The 20000-nt window shown below is 33.3% G+C and overlaps 1 protein-coding gene across 4 annotated transcripts in view; it reads right to left on the bottom strand.

Moving 5' to 3' along the window:
• The window catches only part of LOC114335728 (E3 ubiquitin-protein ligase HECTD1), a 228659-nt gene that overhangs the window by 117763 nt on the left and 90896 nt on the right, over window positions 1-20000 (bottom strand). For all 4 annotated transcript variants that reach the window (XM_028286013.2, XM_028286016.2, XM_028286015.2 and 1 more), the window contains 2 exons: window positions 17170-17544; window positions 1370-1685 (listed from right to left, as the gene is read on the bottom strand). In XM_028286013.2, the coding sequence (XP_028141814.2) occupies window positions 1370-1685; window positions 17170-17544 (691 nt within the window). The remainder of the gene's footprint in view (window positions 1-1369; window positions 1686-17169; window positions 17545-20000) is intronic.

Genomic DNA, 20000 nt, shown 5'->3' with positions numbered 1-20000 from the left:
GTAGGGGAGAAGTCTTTTGTACAATACGTTGGAGAACACTTTATATGCCATATTGAGTAGAGTGATGCCTCTATAATTATCACACACCATCATGTCTCCCTTTTTGTGTAGAGGACACAGTACACCCAACTTCCAGTCTGTGGGTGTTTCTTTCTGTTGCCAAATTGCAGTTATCAGTTTATGCATGTGTTTCAAGAGGGTGTCGCCGCCGTTTTTGAAAAGTTTAGCAGGGAGATTATCCGAACCGGGGGCTTTGTTATTTTTAAGTGTTAAGATGGCTTCTCTAATTTCTTCTTCGGTGGGGAGTGGCTGCCGATTATCGTCGTTTAGAGCGTGTTCGTATTGTTCTTTCTTTTTCTTCTGAACATTCTCTTTTCTTCCCTTCTAAGATTTTCATAACCTTCGAGAGTTGATCTCGTTCTGCGCTGCTGGAGTCTCTTATATGCTTCATTTTTTTGTTGGTTAATATGTCTACACTCTTCGTCGAACCAATCCTCGTTTTTTCTGGTCTTGATAGGTTTTAATACAGTGTCAGCCGCTGTGTGCATGGCTTCTTTACATATAGTCCAACGCTCTTCTATAACTTTCACCGATGTTTGGTAACGTTTCGTCTAAGATTTTCATGTAATTAGCTCTAGCAGTTTCAGATTTTAGCACCTCAGTATTATATTTTGTGGATTTTGTGCTGTGACCTTCTTTTGCGTTAGATTTCACCATTACTATTTAATATATACTCCGAAAGTTATTTACACAAACACTTGAAAACTGTATGGAAGGGATCAAGCTAAATGTTGAAAATATAAATAACACTCGTTATGTCGACGTTACTGTCATTATTCCTAAAAGTGAGGAAGACCTGCAGACGCTACTAAACACAATTTGTGATACTGAGGAACAGTTTGGTTTAACAATAAAAATTAAAGAAAACAAAAACAATGGTTATCAACAAGAGGGGTAAAGTTATAGTAAGGATCCAGATAAACAGTGAAGATATTGAACAAGTGAACACAATTGAATACTTAGGAGGCTGGATTACTGAAGATCTAAAACCGAAATTCGATCAAGAATAGAGCAATCTAAAATTTCTGAGTAACCAAACACTTAATTTGCAAATCCGATATCGGATGGTAAAATGCTATATGCATTCTATTCTTCTTTATGGTGCCGAAGCCTGGACTGTTAATGTTGACTTAAAAGGAGAAAGACAGCATATACGAGTAAAATCGAAGGGACCGGGCTAAATACACAGACGCTTTTAAGAAAAGCAAAAGATTGAGACTAATTTGTAATAGTTATAGCCAATCTGAATTAGCGGAGCCGGCACTAGAAGAAGAATTAAAACAAATGTAAATAATATAAAAAAACATACCGTGCTGAGCTAAAGGAGCTGGATCTACACCTCTTCTTGTAAATCTGTCGGCTACAGAAGCGAAACATCTAAGTGCGCCATCGGCCACATGGCTGTCTTCATGGTGTAGTAGAGAACTGAGTGCTGATACGCAAGTTGGTAGTTGAGCGTCTGCTGGTTCCATTTTGGTGCATAATCTTGAGACGACAGCCATAGCGGAATGAAGTGTGTCTTTGTGTACTCTTTGACCATTATCGCGAATAAATGGCAGAATGCAGCTTAAGCCGCCAGCATCGAATACTGCTCCGGCTTCTCTTGTACATATTAGCTCTAATACCTGTCAAAAAATAAAAGATTGTTAATTTTTGTTATGTAAATGCGCGTCAGAGAATAACGGACACCCCACAAAATAGGTCATTTTTGATGTCTGGAATTTTCTAAACCTGTTGTCCAATTTAAGTGATTTTTATGTTGCAATGTTGCTTAACAGGTAAAAATTGTCATTGTATACCAGGTGCGCCAATCAAAATGTGTTTTTTCTCAAAGTGCGCCACACCCTGTGGAATATTTTAGCATTTATAAAATACTGAAATTAAAACCCAACTATAGCCTCAGGTTTTCTAACATTCTGTTTTTTTATTCATTCGCTTATGTTGGAAAATAAAAAAGTTAGGTACTTTAACAACTAGAAATAATGTTTTTCATCAATACAAGGTGTTTTAAAATAAGTATGACACATTCAAGGGGTAATTCTGCATGAAAAAATAATGACAGTTTGCTTATAAACGTATGTTCAGGAATGCTTCGTTTCCGAGATAACGAGGTGTTAAAATTTTTCTTACAAACTGACGATTTATGTATTGATCTAAAACCGGTTGAGATATGCAAATGAAATTTGGTAGGTTTTAAGAGGTAGTTATTGCGCAATTTTTGACATAAAATTAAGAGTTTTATATTCACCATTGGCGTGCATACGGGTAGTATGCCGGGGTAATGACAACACTATAATACACTTTATGTTTCGCTGATGACCAAATTCTGATTGCTCAGGATCATGACGACTTGAGTTACATGACGCGGAAGCTAATAGCAGAATATAACAAATGGGGTCTCGAAGTCAACATTAAAAAAACTGAAGCTATGTGTACTAGAAGAACAAAACAGTCCATTAGATTAGTGATTAGACGATGGGACAGAAATTAAACACTGCGATGAATACAAGTACCTGGGCATGAAGATAACTCAAGATGGAACACTCGATGCTGCTATAAAAGACAGAAACATACAGGGTGGAAAAGCCATATCCATGATGAACGGCATTCTGTGGGACCAGACAATATCTACAGCGAACAAACAGCTCATATAGAATAGCACACTTAAAAGTATAATCACATATGCCAGTGAAGTTTGGCCACAGAAACAAAGAACGGAGAAAATGTTACTAGTAACAGAAATGGACTTCTGGAGAAGAGCAGCAGGCAAATCAAGAAGAGATCGGATACCAAATGAGAGAATACGAGAAATGATGGGAGTCACACATACAATAATTGATGACATAAAAACAAAACAACTAGCATGGTACGGCCATGTACAGATAATGCCAGATGACAGGATCTCTAAGCAGATTTTGGCATGAACACCACAAGGAAGAAGAAAAATGAAGGCCGATAAGAAGCTAGAGGGGGGGAAATGAAAAAGAACTAGAGGAAAGAGAAATCCCTCCAGGTCTATGGTTAAACAGATAATAATGACGGTTAAAAAAATATATACCTATTTTGTTAATAAATACAATTCAATTAGTGAATAATAATTATTGTTATAGTGCTCAACTTTCATCTTTCAATATTTAAAAGATCCGTCTAAAAAACTGAATTTAGATTATTTAATATACCGATTATATTAATATCTATACATATTTAAATAATCATTAATAAAACACGAATATACATCTACGTTTACGTCACTGGACACTAAATTGTGCTATAAAAGAATCTTTAAATTTATTATTAACAAGAAATTTTAGATATTCCCGATGAAACATTTATGATTTAATTTTTATAATAGGGTACATTGATAATAATGCATTTTATAATAGAGTCTATTCCTCGGCACTTTGAAAAAGTCATAAACATTGTTAATGCTGAAATTTTTGTCCTCACAATAAGATAATACCAACCTATGTATTGTATCTATGTAGGTAAAAATTCCCCATCTATATTGTCTGCCATTATGTAGGTACGTGCCACTGGATTCACTGGTACTACACGACTAACTGTCGTTAAGTATGGAAGCACTGATTTATGCCCGTGGTTCACTGATGGCACGGCACGACACGACCGTCGTCCATTGCAATGACAGCCGAAGAGCAACGGCACGACAGTTAGTCGTGGTCGTCCTGTGTGAAAGGCTCTGTACATTGCTGTATTGGACTAATGGAATGTACGACCAACTGTTTACGACCGATTGTCGTGACGACCGAAGTCGTAGAGTATGAAATAGACCTTAAAGTTTGTCGCACCTATTTAGACACAACCTATATTGATGAAGAAAATGGCTACTTGTTAAAGTACCTAACTTTTTTATTGTTCAACATAAGCGACTGAATAAAAAAACAGAATGTTAAGAAAATCTGAGGCTATAGTTGGGTTTTAATTTCAGTATTTTATAAATGCTAGAGTATTCCACAGGGTGTTGTGAACTTTGAGAAAAAAAAACAGTTTGATTGGTACACCCGGCATAGAGTGACAATTTACCTGTCTAGCAACAATATTATTACAGCGATATTGTTAAACAATAAGGCTATAACATATTAAAAAAATCCCTTAAATCGGATAACAGGTTTAGGAAATTAGAGACATCAAAAATGACTTATTTTGTGGAGTGCCCGTTTTCTCTTGACACGCAGTGTATTAAATTATTCGACATAAATAGACAATAGAGTCAATAACATGAATAAAATGTAAACTATAAAAAATAGTCAAACAACAAAATGAATAAGATCACTAACCGCAACTTATTTTATGACTATTACCTATTACATCAAGGTCATAATCATTAAAATTGATTGGTGTACTCCTTTATTTATTGAAAACTGTTAAAAGTGCTACAAGTTGCAAATAGCGATATTTAGTGATGATTACTAAAAAAGTAAATAAACTAAGTGTTTTTACCACAACATAATATAGATTATTGCTCGGTTAATTGCTTTTTAAACATAATTTACAGTATTTGTTGTAAGTTTGAAACAACTATAAGGAAATCTCCAATATACACAGGATTTTTGTTTTGTTTTATAAGTAGTGAATAATCAAAGTTCAACTTTCGCAATTAGGTCCAAAGACGAGTTAGACAGACGGTTTGTGTTTTTTTTATCTCAATAAATAATCCGTACATACCATAAACTAATTATTGCTATTAAAAATATGTAGATTTAAAATTTGGAAATTTTATGTATATTGGAAGTGTCATAACAGAAAGCGAAGGTACAGAAGACAATATTCGTATGAGAATACAAAAAGTTCAACAACCATTCAGCATACTTAACACTGTTTGGAGGTCTGGCCAGTATATTACAACGACAAAGATCCGACTATTCCAGTAAAATGTCATGTCTGTTCTACTCTATGGATGTGGAACCTGGAAAGTGACAAAAACCCTTACACACAAACTGCAGGTTTTTGCTAATAAATGTCTACGAAGAATTCAGTGAATTCAGGTTTAAGGCCCCATGGGGCCCTAGGCGGCCATAAGAAGTAGGCCCCTTTATATCGACCATTTACTTGAAACAAATTTATAGATATTTATGTTGTTTTGGGAAGTAGTTACTCCAAAAATAAATTAAGACAATGTAAAAAAGATCATTTTTCTTTTTTTTACATTTCGCAACAACTTCTCATTAATATTCCATACCTGATATGCCAAAGAAAAAAAGGGATATTGTGTCGATATGTGATTTTGCCCTGAGTATGAGTGCCCCACCCCTTCGGGGGTGAAAAACTTTTGTTCTATTGAGTTTTTTCGCTAAATCAATACTACTTGTTATTTGCGAGTGAATATGTTCATTTTTTAACAAAAAAAAAACACCTTTTTAGACGGTTTTTCGCAACTAATTCCAAAATTAAATATTTTATCGAAAAAATAATCTTAGAAAAAATATAGCGTACCTACACAAAATTTAAAAAAATTGTGTAGGTATGTATGGAGTATGTAGACCTAGAATAAGCTAATGAAAAGTAGATTCTTATTCGACAAATTCCAAATCAAATATTTCAACGTAAATTACCAAAAAATTAAGCACTTTTCGGTAAAAAATCATCACAACTTTTTTAAAGTGTTAAAAAAGTTTTATTTTTGTTTTTTTAAACAAGTTTTAAGTATCAAAATTAAGCAAGTGAAGCTTAAAATAATGTTGATTCCTTTTTTGGCACAAAAATCTTGAAAATTTATGAAATCTTGAAAAAACTTATAACTATATTATTTATATGATCTGTAAGTTTCACCGGTTCACAGTACTTATATTTCAAAACATTGGGATTTAAAGTAAAACAAATTTTTTGAAATTTAAAAAAAATGTCTTTTTTTTCAAATAACTTAAAAATTATTAGTGGTACCAAAAATCTTAAAGAATAAAAAATATAGGTTTTGATTTTCTGAATATTTCAAATTTTTGCTTTTTTGGAAGATAAAAATTGGTTTAAGATATTACTGTTCAAAATTTCCATACCCTGGGTAGAGGAATTTTTCATTTATTAAAAATTAATAAATGAAAATAGTTTCTATCCTTGTGGGATCGGCACTCACCGGAGGGACCGCAGACGTTCGGATACAATTAGCGTCTCTTTGCAAAAACAATGACGTCGACTTTGCTAAGTAACAAGACATTTAATCAACACACACATTACAAATTACACTAGGTACCTGATTGGAAAAATCCACTATACCATGCAGATGGCCATTAGTTGTTGAGGCAGTAAGCTAAATAAAAAGAAATTACATACACTTATGATTAGTGACTTGTTCAAGCCCTTTCTACTACAGCCCTTTTATAAATAAGCACTTTATACCGATAAAACTTACAGAGCATATAAACAATACATAAGTAAAGTAGCTTGTGAAGAGGTAAGGATTAATTTCATTTGGGATTCTAATTAGGGGGTTATTTTCACCAGTTTTTTTACCCAAAAAGGGATCAACTTTATTCTGAGCGTATGTTGCTTACTTTTTATGCTAGACACTTTTTTTAAAAACAAGAATAACGCTTTTTTAAAACATTTAAACAAGTTATGATGTGTTTTTCATGAAAAGTGCCTTATTTTTTTTATTATTTCACGTTGAAATATTCGATTTGGAATTTGACGAATAAGAACCTACTTTTCATTAGCTACAACTCTGCTTCTACTGGGTCTACAGACTGCTCACATACACCATTTTTTCAATTTTTTAAAAGCTATATTTTTGCTAATAATATTTTTTCGATTAAATACTTACTTTTTGAGTTATTGCGAAAAACCGTCTAAAAACGTGATATTTTTTTGTTGAAAAATGAAGATATTCACTTGCAAATAACTCGAAATGTACTGACTTTATGAAAAAACTCTATTGAGCAAAAGTTGCTTAGAATTAGTCAGTTTATCCATTTCCGGCCGTATTTTTACAGCCCCGAGAAGGGGTGGACGCAACCGTAGAGCAAAAACACACATTGGCACAATATCACTTTTTTATTTGACATGTTAGCTATGCTTATACCAAATTTCATGTAAATTCAAGCTCTTGTTTCAAATCCAAAGGTTCTTTAAAATCCGGAGGTTTTGCAATATTTTACCGTGAGTGAATGGACTATAAGGCCCATCGGTGGGTAGAAATTGAAAAAAAAAATACGTACCATACCAAAATAATTACCAGCTTTTATCAAAATTTGCTTGCAAAATTGATTACCAAATTGAGGGAATGTTAGAACATGGAATATAAAAATGCATTTGAAGATAATTGCTTAATTTGTCTTGAAGTCGGTTGTATTTTTCTGATATTTGACAAAAGACAAAGCAAAAAACTGAGTTTCATTGGAAATCATAAATTAATCATTTTCTTATTACGAGGAAAACGAAAAGCCCTAGATACAAAGTTTACTACTTTTTAAACAATTAGAATAATTGAAATAAAAATATAATAAACAATATTTTAAATCCAAGACTTTTCGTTAATAAACTGCTTTCTGGCTGCATCCCATATCTCCGGATTTTACAATATATAATCACATAGAGACGACGAAATAGGAGAAAGCAAATAGAGGACACTTAGGCCACGCACCCTTTTTTGAACCCTTTTTTATCTTAATCATTTTCTTTTTTTTTTGTCTCAGTTGGCCCTATTTGATTTTTTTAACATTTTATTTTTTTTAATAATTGCTTAAATAATTAAATATTAATTAATGCACTTGTGTGGGATGCGGGCCTCATTAAGTACCCGGGCCCTAGGCGGCCGCCTAGTCCGCCTAATGGTTAATCCGGCACTGCTTGAAGAATTGACCGTATTTTCTGGCCTAACATCATCAAAAACTAAGATGTGCTACACCTGACCGAACAAAAGAGGGTAGAAAATGAAATAAAGTCCAGAAAGTGGGGTTGGATCGATCACACACTCCGAAAAAATAGCTCCAGTGTTGCAAAGACTACCCTAAAGTGGAATCCCCAAGGAAAAAGAAAAAGAGGTCGCCCAGCACAAACTTGGAGAAGATCCATCATGGACGAGATAAAAGGTCAAGGAAAATTTTGGAATGAGGTGAAGGCCTTAGCGGAAAATAGAACTTGATGGCGCGTTTTCACTGAAGCTATATGCTGCACGAGTTCAAGAACCTTATATACACACCATAAAGCGAATTTTAAGGAAAACGTAATAAAAGGTTATAAAAACCTAACGCACATTGCCGAAGAAAGTCAATGAAAAGATGGCCTTACATTTGAAAGTTAAGAAAGTCAGAAAATTTTAGGGTCTGATTTATAGCTCTACATAATCTTTTGTGTTTTATGGTTTACTCCATTTTATCATTTCTCATCTCTTTATTAATCTCATTCTTTCCTTTTTTAAATTTAACTTTACTGTGCCTTTCACAGCTCGATGATCACTACTAATACCAAAATGAATTATACTGTGACATCTTTGACGCATCTTTTGTGTTGTTATAAAGAAATCTATTTCACGTTTTATCTTTCCGTTTGGGCTTACTCATGTTCATATTCTATGTGATTTCCTTTGGAAGAAGCTATTCATCAAATACAATTGGTGGTTCTGAAGAAAATTTAGTAGTATCTGACCTATCTCGTTTCGATCTTCTAGACTGTGTTTCCTATTCCCAGCTCTGCATCGTCAAGTTCCTACATTGCCATTGAAGTTTCTCAGAAGAAAAGTGAAATGACATTTTGTTTCCCATAATGCAGTTGTCAATTCTTCATAGAATTCTTCGATTTCTTTTCCTTCTTGTGTTGACGTTGTGAGCAAACTTTTTATATCTTTCATTTTATATCTACTGCTCAGTGTAATTGTTATGAGTATCACTCCCTGATATTTGCTTAATATCCAATATACTTTGTACATATTTTTGTGGATAAGCAGGCTGTTGTGAAAACAACAGTTAAATTAATTCGTTTTTATAAAAATATCGCTCTTAAATTTGTTGGGACAATCTGTACCATTTGCTAGTGAGATTTAAGAATTTTGTTTTTAAGTGTTGTGTTAAGCAGAAAAGATAACGGACATATGGTTTTGCTGTTTAGCTTCTCCGGTGGTCTCAAGGGTAGAAACATGTGTTGACGAACACGCTCTTGTGACATTCTTACCCTTAGCGAAATATTATGTAGTTTTAGAATAAAAACTGAGTAGTCTCTAGCCAGCCTCTCTAGGTGAGGTGTCAGTGGGTGTTTCTCTTTTCGCCGTGAAAATACGTTACGCTCTCGCAATAATTACTCCTTTCGCTAATTGTCAACACGGAAATTTGTATAATAGACACTCTCTCTCTCTCTCTTTCGCTATTAAGACAATAATTTATCGTTAATTCCGCATATTTGTTAAACTCGTTGTTGTTAATAAATGTTTTGTTCGCTTAACACCTTTATTTCTAGTTTGCACAACCCTTCATATCGTGTTAATTAGTAACTATAAAACCAGACCAAATTAAATCTTAGAACGAGTTCTCCTAAAAGTTCACTGTTTTGTATAATCGAAGGACATTCTCTGCTTGGGACAAACGGGTGTGGTCCAAAAATATTCACCTATGTCCAATTAGGCAAAAGGTAATAATTAAAGCCTTTTTGCCACGGTGGGGTGAGATTCAATAAAAACTCACACCACAGGCCAAATTCGAATTGTGCAGATCACCATTTGTGGCTTCGTCTTTTAAGGTAAGAAGTTGTTCTTCACGATTTCTCCTCCTCCTCTAATTCTAGGAGTTTAACGTCTGAATATTAAGTACCTACGTTATGTGTTAGTAGTTTTAATGTCCTGAATGAAATATATTGTAGGTGTGTGGAAGTTTTAATATTTCAGTTTTCTGTCCCCTTCCCCCAAAATCCTTGGGACTGATCTAATTGTCCTTGATCTAATTGTCTAATGCAGGACTCAGAACAGTTCGTTCTACTTGTCTGTGATAGAAGTGATAGTTTAATTTTGTACCTTGACATTTCCATTTCAATTCATTTAGAGGGTTTTTTGGCAATTTAATAACCACGCCTGGAAAGCGGGTTGGTGCATCGTAGTATAGGAACCAATAAAAACTGTTGCAATCTTCCTTCCTACTATCCAGTATTGCGCCGGTCCAAGATCGATTCTCATACACCGCAACTTGGTACAGGAAATACTACTTATCATTTCCAGAAATGTTTATCGATCTTCCGGTCTAGATCCGTAATGTTCAACGTTAACAGGGGTACGTCGTATAGGACGCATTCCGGTCTTGACTCGAGGCTAAAGCGCTGGTTTCCTCGAAAGCGGTGCCGACAACCTGCAATCGTAACACTGCGATGAATGACATCATAAAAAACTGTACCATGCAAAATAACAGCGTTGGTTTCCAAGGATGCGTTGGAAGCCACCGCTTGCTGAGCTTGCACATTCCATTGCCGCAGTGAAGAACCTTGAATTTTTCACCGTAATCTGACGTAATTCATCGCAGTGCTACGGTCGCAGGTTGTCGGTGCCGCTTTCGAGGAAACCAGCGCTTAAGGCTCCATCTAGCCCTGTGAGCTTGTGAGGACCAGTGCTCACTAAACTTGATGCAAAGGCACTACCTCTCCAAACCCACTAACCCCATCTCTTTTTTAACTTCCTTAACCAGACATTATTTTGAGTGTTACAGATAGGTAAGTTCCACAGACCGATTGATAGCTTTGTTGAGATATTTTTTCACTTTGGTTTGGCTACTCACTGGGAGGCATTAAGGATAACTTACAATATAATACTAGAAATATGCTTTTTATAAAATTTCCACAAGTTTTGTAAAGCACTGTATAACGTAAATATATAAAACAGCAAATATATATGAGATTTGCATCATTTTTAAAAGTATACTTAATTGTAGTATGAAAACAAAAAAATGTTTTTAATGGTGTTGCCTTAGGCTGTATGCTATGAGTAGTCATGATGGTTTGAGTCAGTGTCTGTGAATGTTTCTAGTTTTAAAACCTTTTCAAGTAATGTTTCACATTATTTACTATGACTATGATTCATGAAATATTTTAATGATGCTTGAATACAGTATGTAATAGAATTTATTTAATTTACCTATTTAACCCGGGAGCAGTCGCGCTCACTACTCTTTCACGTAAGCAGTCGCACGCAGAGAAAAAGTCTAACAATACGAATTTAAAACAAATTTCTATTTTGTAATATTTTTATTTACTTGTTATGATAAAAATATCTATTTCTAACAATTTTAAAGCTAATTGGTTCTCACCAACGCCATAAATTCCACAAAAAAATAAAAAAACAAAAAAAAAATACACGCATCACTACAGTCTTCCACGAATCACTTACGAGTGGACAATTATGTTGCAAAATTTTTCATCAAGTTATCACGGAAAAGGATAAAATGTTAGATTTTTCTAATGGCGCGACTGCTCCCTGGTTAAAATACTTCGGTGGATACTTATCGGCAGTTATAACTGATTATCGGAAAATTAATTTTTAAAATAAAAAAGAATTTTTGTTTTTCATTACAACCGAGGTATAATGAAATATTTTTCATTTCTCCATGTATGCTATTTATAATGTTTAAAATAAGAGAGCTAAAAGGAACTACAACGTTAACGGGATTTTATTGTTTCATATGGTCAATGAACCTCCAAATTTGAAAAACCTCGGAGTGCTACCATTTAAGTGGGTGCGTTTTTGAGAAAGGGGTGAATTAGTCCCTAGGCACACGGTGCATTAGGGCAAGTTCTATGCAATTTTATATATCTACAGAAAATTTGTTCCAGGTTAAATTTACTATCGAAATATCACATTTTAAAGTCAAAAATATTTTTTTTACAAAAATATATTCAAAAGAAAGGCAAGAAAAAAAACGAAAGAAAGGAATTTTGATTTTGGCCCCATAACTTTTTCCACAGGAATATAAGTACATATAGGCTTGCTTCAGTGAAAAATAGTTACCATCCTTCCCTTTAAAATGACGTTTGGTAGAAGTCTCTATGATTTATAGTTTCTGAAATAGGATTTTTTTAATTTCGCCGCTCACAGCATTTTTGGGCCATTTTCCCCATTATTTCGCAAACATTGTTCTGTAACTTTTTTCTACGTATATACATATAGGTATATGCAATGGTACATTTAGTAGAAAGAGAAGTCAATTACCTTTAAAATGGTCTATTGTAAAGGGTTGTACGACTATTTTTAGGCAAGTTATGCTTTTAAAGTTTTTGTACTTTTAATGATTTTTGATACTTTTTAGCATTATTTTTTAAATTTCTCATTATGACTTTTTTCTTGTACATTTAAGTATTGGGACCGTGCAAGTTCGGCAAAGCGACCCCTATTTCTACGCTCTATACTAAAATTCGCACTTTTAATTATATTGGCCAATTATAGTAGTCCTGGTTACTGGATAATTGTCAAGGCCATAGTCCAAAAAAATAATAAGAAGAAACAATAAGATTCAGGTTATGTTATGAAAACGTCAACAATTGTATGTAGTAAATAAAATTAGTTATTAAAATGCAGTACTGCAAGCAAAATAAAATTAATTAAATTTACCTTTATATAATAAGTGCATATCATATCAATATTGTGGAGCAATATATAATTTTTCTGCTTCATTGACAGAAGGTATGAAATATACGTCAATTTGACAATTTCAATTGACAATATGAATTATTTAAGATAGTTGCAATATTTCTCCGCGACTCGCGCAGGGTCGTTTCTCGTTTCCCCTTCCAAGTACTTGCACACCACGAATATACATTCTGAAATAAAAAAGCTTATTTTCTTTACTTTAAAATGGTGTATTGCGCAAAATTTCTTGGGCTTTTTTGAAACAAGATATCCGTAGGATATCCAAGGGTATCCGTAATTTGAGAAAAATTTTAAATTTTTTTATTTTTTTCAATTAGAATAATACAATTGCATATTATAACATAATTTTTAATTTCAAATAATTTTTCTTAATAACATTTTCGATATTGTGAAATACAAAGGTACTTTACTCTTGAGCGAAATTCATATTTTTTAACATATCTCGTACACTATTGATAAAATTTTATATTTGATGATTGCATCTTAGGTTCTGGACTATGCAAAGCATTTTATAAAGAATAATTTTTTTTTCATAAAGTTAATAAAAAAAAAAAATTAAAGGCACTCGTGGGAGTGCCGACAGAAGTGAAAACTTCTTATAGTATATAAATTACGAGCTCAATGCTTTTTCCCCATCCAAAAAGAAGTGCTATATCTATATCACATACGCGATGCGTATGCCCTATGCTATTTATGTATACATACACGTAATTTATATACGTACAAAATTTATTTCAGCGAAGTGATGACGGTCGCAAATTCAATATTGTTTCCCCATCCAAAAAGTACACAACGTCCCTAAAGAAATTTTCAATTCAAAAATTTATTTCGTCGAAGCGATGACGTTCTCTAATTTAATACTTTTCCCCATCCAAAAAGTGCACAACGTCCCTCAAATATTTATTTCGTCGAAGCGATGATAATCGCGATGACGGTCGCTAATTTAATACTTTTTCCCATCTAAAAAGTGCACAACGCCCCTAAAAAATTTTCTCAATTCAAAAATGTATTTCGTCGGAGCGATGACGGTCGCTAATTTTATACTTTTCCCCATCCAAAAAGTGCACAACGTCCCTCAGAAGTTTTCACTTCGAATATTTATTTCGTCGAAGCGATGATGGTCGCGATGACGGTCGCTAAATAAATTTTCACTTCAAAAATTTATTTCGCCGAAGCGACGACGGTAGCTAATTTATTACTTTTTCCCCATCCAAAAAGTGCACAACGTCCCTCAAGAAGTTTTCACTTCAAAAATGTATTTCGTCGAAGCGATGACGGTCCCTAATTGACCTAATTCAATACTTTTCCCCCATCCAAAAAGTGCACAACGTTCCTAAAGAAATAAATTTTTTTCGTTGAAACGATGACGATCGCTAATTTAATCATTTTTCCCCATCCAAAAAGTGCACAACGTCCCTCAAGAAGCTTTCACTTCAAAAATTTATTTCATCGAAGCGATGACGGTCGCTAATTTAATACTTTTTTTCATCCAAAAAGTGCACAATGTCCCTAAAGAAGTTTTCAAATCAAAAATTTATTTCCCTGAAGTGATCACGGTCGCTAATTCAATACTTTTTCCCCATCTAAAAAGTGTACAACATCGTTAAAGGAGTGTTCACTTCAAAAATGTATTTCGTCGAAGCGATGACGGTCGCTAATTCAATACTTTTTCCCCATCTAAAAAGACCAAAACGTCCCTAAAGAAGTTTTCACTTCACAACATTATTTCGTCGAAGCAATGACGGTCGCGATGATTGTCGGTAATTCAATATTTTTCCTATCTAAAAAGTGCACAGCGTCGCTAAAGAAGTTTTCACTTCAAAAATTTGTTTCGCAGAAGCAATGGCGGTCGCTAATTCAACACTTTTTCCCCATCTAAAAAGTGCACAACGTCCCTAAAAAAGTTTTCACCTCAAAAATTTATTTCGCCAAGGCGATGGCGCTCGCTAAGTCAATACTTTTTCCCCATCCAAAAAGCGCACAACGTCCCTCAAGAAGTTCTCACTTTAAAAATTTATTTCATCGCAGCAATGACGGTCGCTCATTCAATACTTTTTTCCCATCTAAAAAGTGTACAACGTCCCTAAATAAATTTTCACTTCAAAAATTTATTTCGTCGAAGCGATGACGGTCGTGATAACAGTCGCTAATTTAATATTTTTCCCCATCCAAAAAGTGCACAACGTCCCTCAAGAAGTTTTCACTTCAAAAATTTATTTCTTCGAAGCGATGACGGTCGCCAATTTAATACATTTTACCATCCAAAAAGTGCACAACATCCCTAGAGAAGTTTTCACTTCAATAAATATACGTCGATTAAAATTTATTTCGTCGAAGAGATGACGGTCGCGAAATAAATCCTTCTTCCCCATCCAAAAATAGCTTTTACATTTATTTTAATTTTAAATACTTCTATATAATTTATGTATACATACACATAATATAGATAATAGTCGCGAAACAAATCCTGACGAAGAGATGACGGTCGCGAAATAAATCCTTTTTCCCTATCCTAAAATAGGTTTTATATTTATTTTAAATTTAAATACTTTAATACAATTTAAATATATATACAAATAATTTATAGCATAAGCGATGACGGTCGCAATGACGGTCGCGATGACGGTCGCGAATTAAATGCTTTCTCCCCTATCCAAAAATCGCACAACGTCCCTAAAGAAGTTTTCACTTCAAAAATTTCCATATGGTTCCAACTTGGTGGGACCTATTGCAGGTGTATATGTCACACTTTAAAATGCATATCTTGTTTAAAGATCGTCCTAGAATTTTTTACAATACACCGTTTTAAAGTAAAGAAAATAAGCTTTCTTTTTTATTGCAAAATGTATATCCCTAAATACACAATAAAAAAAGTTATAATGAAAAATTTAAAAATAATCGTAAAATATATCAAAAATCATTAAAAGTATAAAACTTTGAAAAATCTTATCTTGCTTAAAAATAGTCATGCAGCCTTCTTCGATAGACCATTTTAAAGGCAATTGACTTTTCTTCCTATGAAATGCAACATTGCATATACCTAAAGCCGCGTAGAAAAAAGTTACAAAACAATGATTGCGAAGTAACAAGGAAAATGGCCCAAAATCGCTGTGAGTGGCTAATTTCGAAAAATCATATTTTGGAAACTGTAAATCATTAAGACTTCTAGTAAACGTCATTTTAAAGAGGAAGGATGGAAGTTTTTTTAGGTGAAGCAATGCCTATACCTATATTCCCGTGGAAAAAGTTATGTGACAAAAAACAAAATTACTATCTTTCGTGTTTTTTTCTTGCTTTTCTTTTGGATATATTTTTGTAACAAAAAATATTTTTGACTTTAAAATGTGATATTTCGAGAGTAAATATAATCTGGAACAATTTTCCTGTAGACGTGTTTGTACCAAAAATGGATAGAACTCAGCCTAATTCGCCCTGTGCCTAGGGACTAATTCACCGCTTTCGCAAAAACGCACCACTTTAAATGGTAGCACTCCGCGGTTTTTTCATATTTAGAGGTCCATTGACCATATGAAATACTAAAACCCCGTTAACGTTGTAGTTCCTTTCTAAAATACATAATCAATAGCCTAATGTACTTGAATTAAAGATTTACTTAATACACTGTTTTAAATGAACTTATTTAAATTTATTGGGTTTGTCCACGTTGTAAAATGAGAAAATAAACTTTATTAATCCCTAGGGAGGTACGGTTCGAAATTTTTGTTTTTTTTTTATTATTTTAAATGAAAATACGTAACTTCAAGAGTACTCTCTGAAAATTTCAGAATTTTCGGACCAAAATACCGAAAATACAGCATGTTGAATATCCCTACCTTCGACTCACTTTGCAGCAACTTCGCGCCAGCGCGTTTGAGCGTAGTGAGAAATGTTTAGCAGCTGTTCCCCTTCTCCTTTGCAAAATTAGTCTGCGATTCAAAAGCATATGCCGGTATGCATCACTTTACGATTTGACAGACAAAAATAAATTGAAAATAAAAGTTGTCAAAACTTTAAACCCCTTTTTTATTTAACCTTCGGATGACCAAGCGGGGGAAATTGTGACCCCAGCGTATGTTTTTCTTCAATAAATTCAAAAGTATTTTCAATTTTTAACTCATTATTTTTTTATTTGACTTTAATATCATTCTAGATACTCATACCTCATATTTTGAAATAAAAAAAATTCCCTATATTTTACGAATAAAAAATATATTCTGAAGTTGATGTTTAGTAAAATACCGTCTATTATGTGTAATTCCAAGTAGTTTTACGCTAATGACGTCGACTTTGCAAAGTAACAAGACACTTACTCAACATACACACTACACATGACACTAATACTGATGTTGTGACTGGCTGAATGACATAAAGTACATGCCAAAAAAAAATTAAAAAAAAACCTTTATTTTTTTGTTAATTGTCATTTTTGACCTGGGGTCATTTTCCCCCCCTTGGTCATCCGTGTAACAAAAAAGGTTGGTCATCGGAAGGTTAATGTCCTAATGTCCAACGAACATTATTTTAATAATAACCTATCTTACCTTTACGCATTGTTCTGCTAGATCTTTGCTGGTTCTAGAAGATAATTCAGCTACCACTAATCTGTTGCAAATGGCTTTAACAGCTCCCTCGATCGCGACAATTCTTCTTGTACATTCAGCCGACACGTCCAAATAATAGGTGATTGCTCTAGCGGTGACTTCCAACACGTTTTCTGGAGCTTGTTCGTCCAAGAATATTCTACATAATGCTGGTAAGAAAGTTCTAGGCGGACAACTTTCGAAGCAACGGTCCACATTATCCGACATCAAGAGTAACATGCACAGTTGCTCGAGGGCGATGAGCTGCATATCGCGCTCATCGCCCAGGCCGCTATTCAGCCATTCCAAGAGAGTTTCCGGGTCAGGATCAGCCATCTAGAACAAAAGTTTCAGATAGAAACATATTTTTCAAATTATTGGTTACAAAGCAAGATACATATTTTAGGTAAGACTATATTCTAGAGATAAAACCTAGTTTAGTGTTATATTTAAGTTGGTAATGAAAATTATATTTCTTAAATAACTATTGTTTGACGTTTCGATTTCCACTCCGGAAATCGTCATCAGAAACTTAAAAGCAAATTAGGTTTGACAATTCTAGGAAACCTTTCACAACGTGATCTTTTTAGATTATGTGTACTTTCCTTCAAATTTCAAATGAAATTTGAAGGAAAGCTATGTTACTGCCACCAGGGGTATCAATTTTTTTTTGTGTATTAAAAAAATGGGAAGTCTCATTATTAAACATAACATATAAAACATAACATGTCTATTATTAAACATAATATACACTTATTTAAATCTGAAACTTTCCTTATTAAATAAAGAAAGGTGGTGTCAAGGAAAAAGGGGATGAGTCAAAAAAATGATATAATGAGTTAAATACACAAACCGATTCGGTATATCAATCTCTAACACGGTAACAAGGGGATGAGTCAAGAACTAGTATATTTATCGTGACTTAAAAAAAGAAGTGAAATGAGATATCTCATAATAGTTTATTCAGTGACAAGTTATAACGAGTTGAGTGTACTTATTCCCTTTTTCCTCGACACCACAGCATTCTCTGTTTCTGTTAACATCCTGAATTTCTGCCTTCCACAATTTACAAGACATAGAGACGACGAATATAGAAAACGGAAAGGATTCTACAATATGCAATCATATTGCGTTTTCCGTTTTTTTGTATTAATTTGTTTGTGTAATCTGTATAGTAGATGTATGTGATTGTTGCAAAAAATCAGATTTTCAGTAATATAAACATTAACATCATTTTTTATACGGGGTGTCCAAAAACAATTTTTTTAAATTAAATTAATTGACAGAAAAAGAAGAATGTATGTAATTTTTTTAATTTAAAATACATTTACTACTGTCAGAAAATAGGAAAAAATGTTTATTTGAAATAAACATTGCTTTTCGCTTAAATTAAATGTTAACACTTAGCAGGTGCTTAGCGGGAGCTGGCTTGAACATTGAATTTAAACAAAAATCAACGTTTATTTATCAAACAAACATATTTTTTCTGTATTATGATAAGAGTAAAAAGTATTTTGAATTAAATAAATTACATACATTCTTCTTTTTTATCAATTAATTTAATTTAAAAAACTGTTTTTGGACACCCTGTATAAATAAGTATGTTAATGTATACATTACTGAATAGAGAATTGAATAACCTTTCAAATGAGCTAGCACACGGCCCCTATTCTCTTAAAAAAATCATCGATTACGGCATCACGCCCAGATAGATGACGTCACTTGTGTGATATATGTGCTAAAATATCAAAATTTAAAAATAAAAATCGACCTATTTCGGGATTTTTCCTTAGTGTCGCCGGTTTACGAAATATCGAATTTATTCCTTTCATTTGCACCATACTGTATACGTGTTTTATGTAGTTTGGGTTTATCTTTTTTATTTCTTTTGGTTGGTGTTTCATTGAAAGTCTTCCCGAAAGCAATGTCCAGTATTATATGATGTTGGATTATATTTAAAAATTTGACTTTTTCTTTTCCAGATTACCAACATTTATTTTCGAACTGTTCTTTTCCCATTCTGATGATTTGTGAAAAACTTCTGCTTTGCATAATTTTGTGATCGAAGATTTATGTATTTTTTGTAAATTTCGTAATATTTCCCTCTGATTGTAAATTTGTTTATCTATCTAATTGGTTAAACCTAATAATTTGAAAATTGCAAATATGTTTATGTTTAGCCTTAAAATAGTTAATTCTACAAAATACACCAATTTTAACGTGACCTCGATTTTTTGCTCGCTAGTATAGTTACAATTATTGTTACCTAGAAAGGTAAATCGTGACTTTTAATGTAGAACAAAAAATAAACATATGCATATAGATATTTATATTTAAAGTAAAATATACAGAACTTCTGTATTTCTGAGTTGAATTTCTATAATCACTGGATATTCGGCAATTCGTCAGCGACATTGAGCAATATGGAATATATGGAACAATTAGATGCAATATTACCGAAACAATTTCCGCTTTTTAAATTGCTCCCGTGCTATCGCTTTGTGAAAGCTAAAGTACAAATGGGAGGTCAGCGGTCAGAAGAGTTTCTAATGGACAAAGGACTAAAACAAGGCGAGTCTCAAGCTCCTTACTGTTTGTAATAATAATGGACCGAACAATAAAAAATATCAGAGCAAGGGAACAAGAAGTTAACACCATAATCTGCTACAGAAATTTGGAACCAGTAAAAATAAATAGTCTACAATACCACACAATACGCAGATGATATAGTGCAGGGGTGGCCAAGCTCCTTGATAATCCGAGCCATTTTGCAAAATTTGAAATTTTTCGCG

Source organism: Diabrotica virgifera, chromosome 6 (assembly GCF_917563875.1).
Source record: "Diabrotica virgifera virgifera chromosome 6, PGI_DIABVI_V3a".
Classification (NCBI taxonomy): Eukaryota; Metazoa; Arthropoda; class Insecta; order Coleoptera; family Chrysomelidae; genus Diabrotica; species Diabrotica virgifera.
The sequence above is the reverse complement of the archived record's forward strand: the minus strand, read 5'-3'. Positions and strand labels throughout refer to the sequence as shown.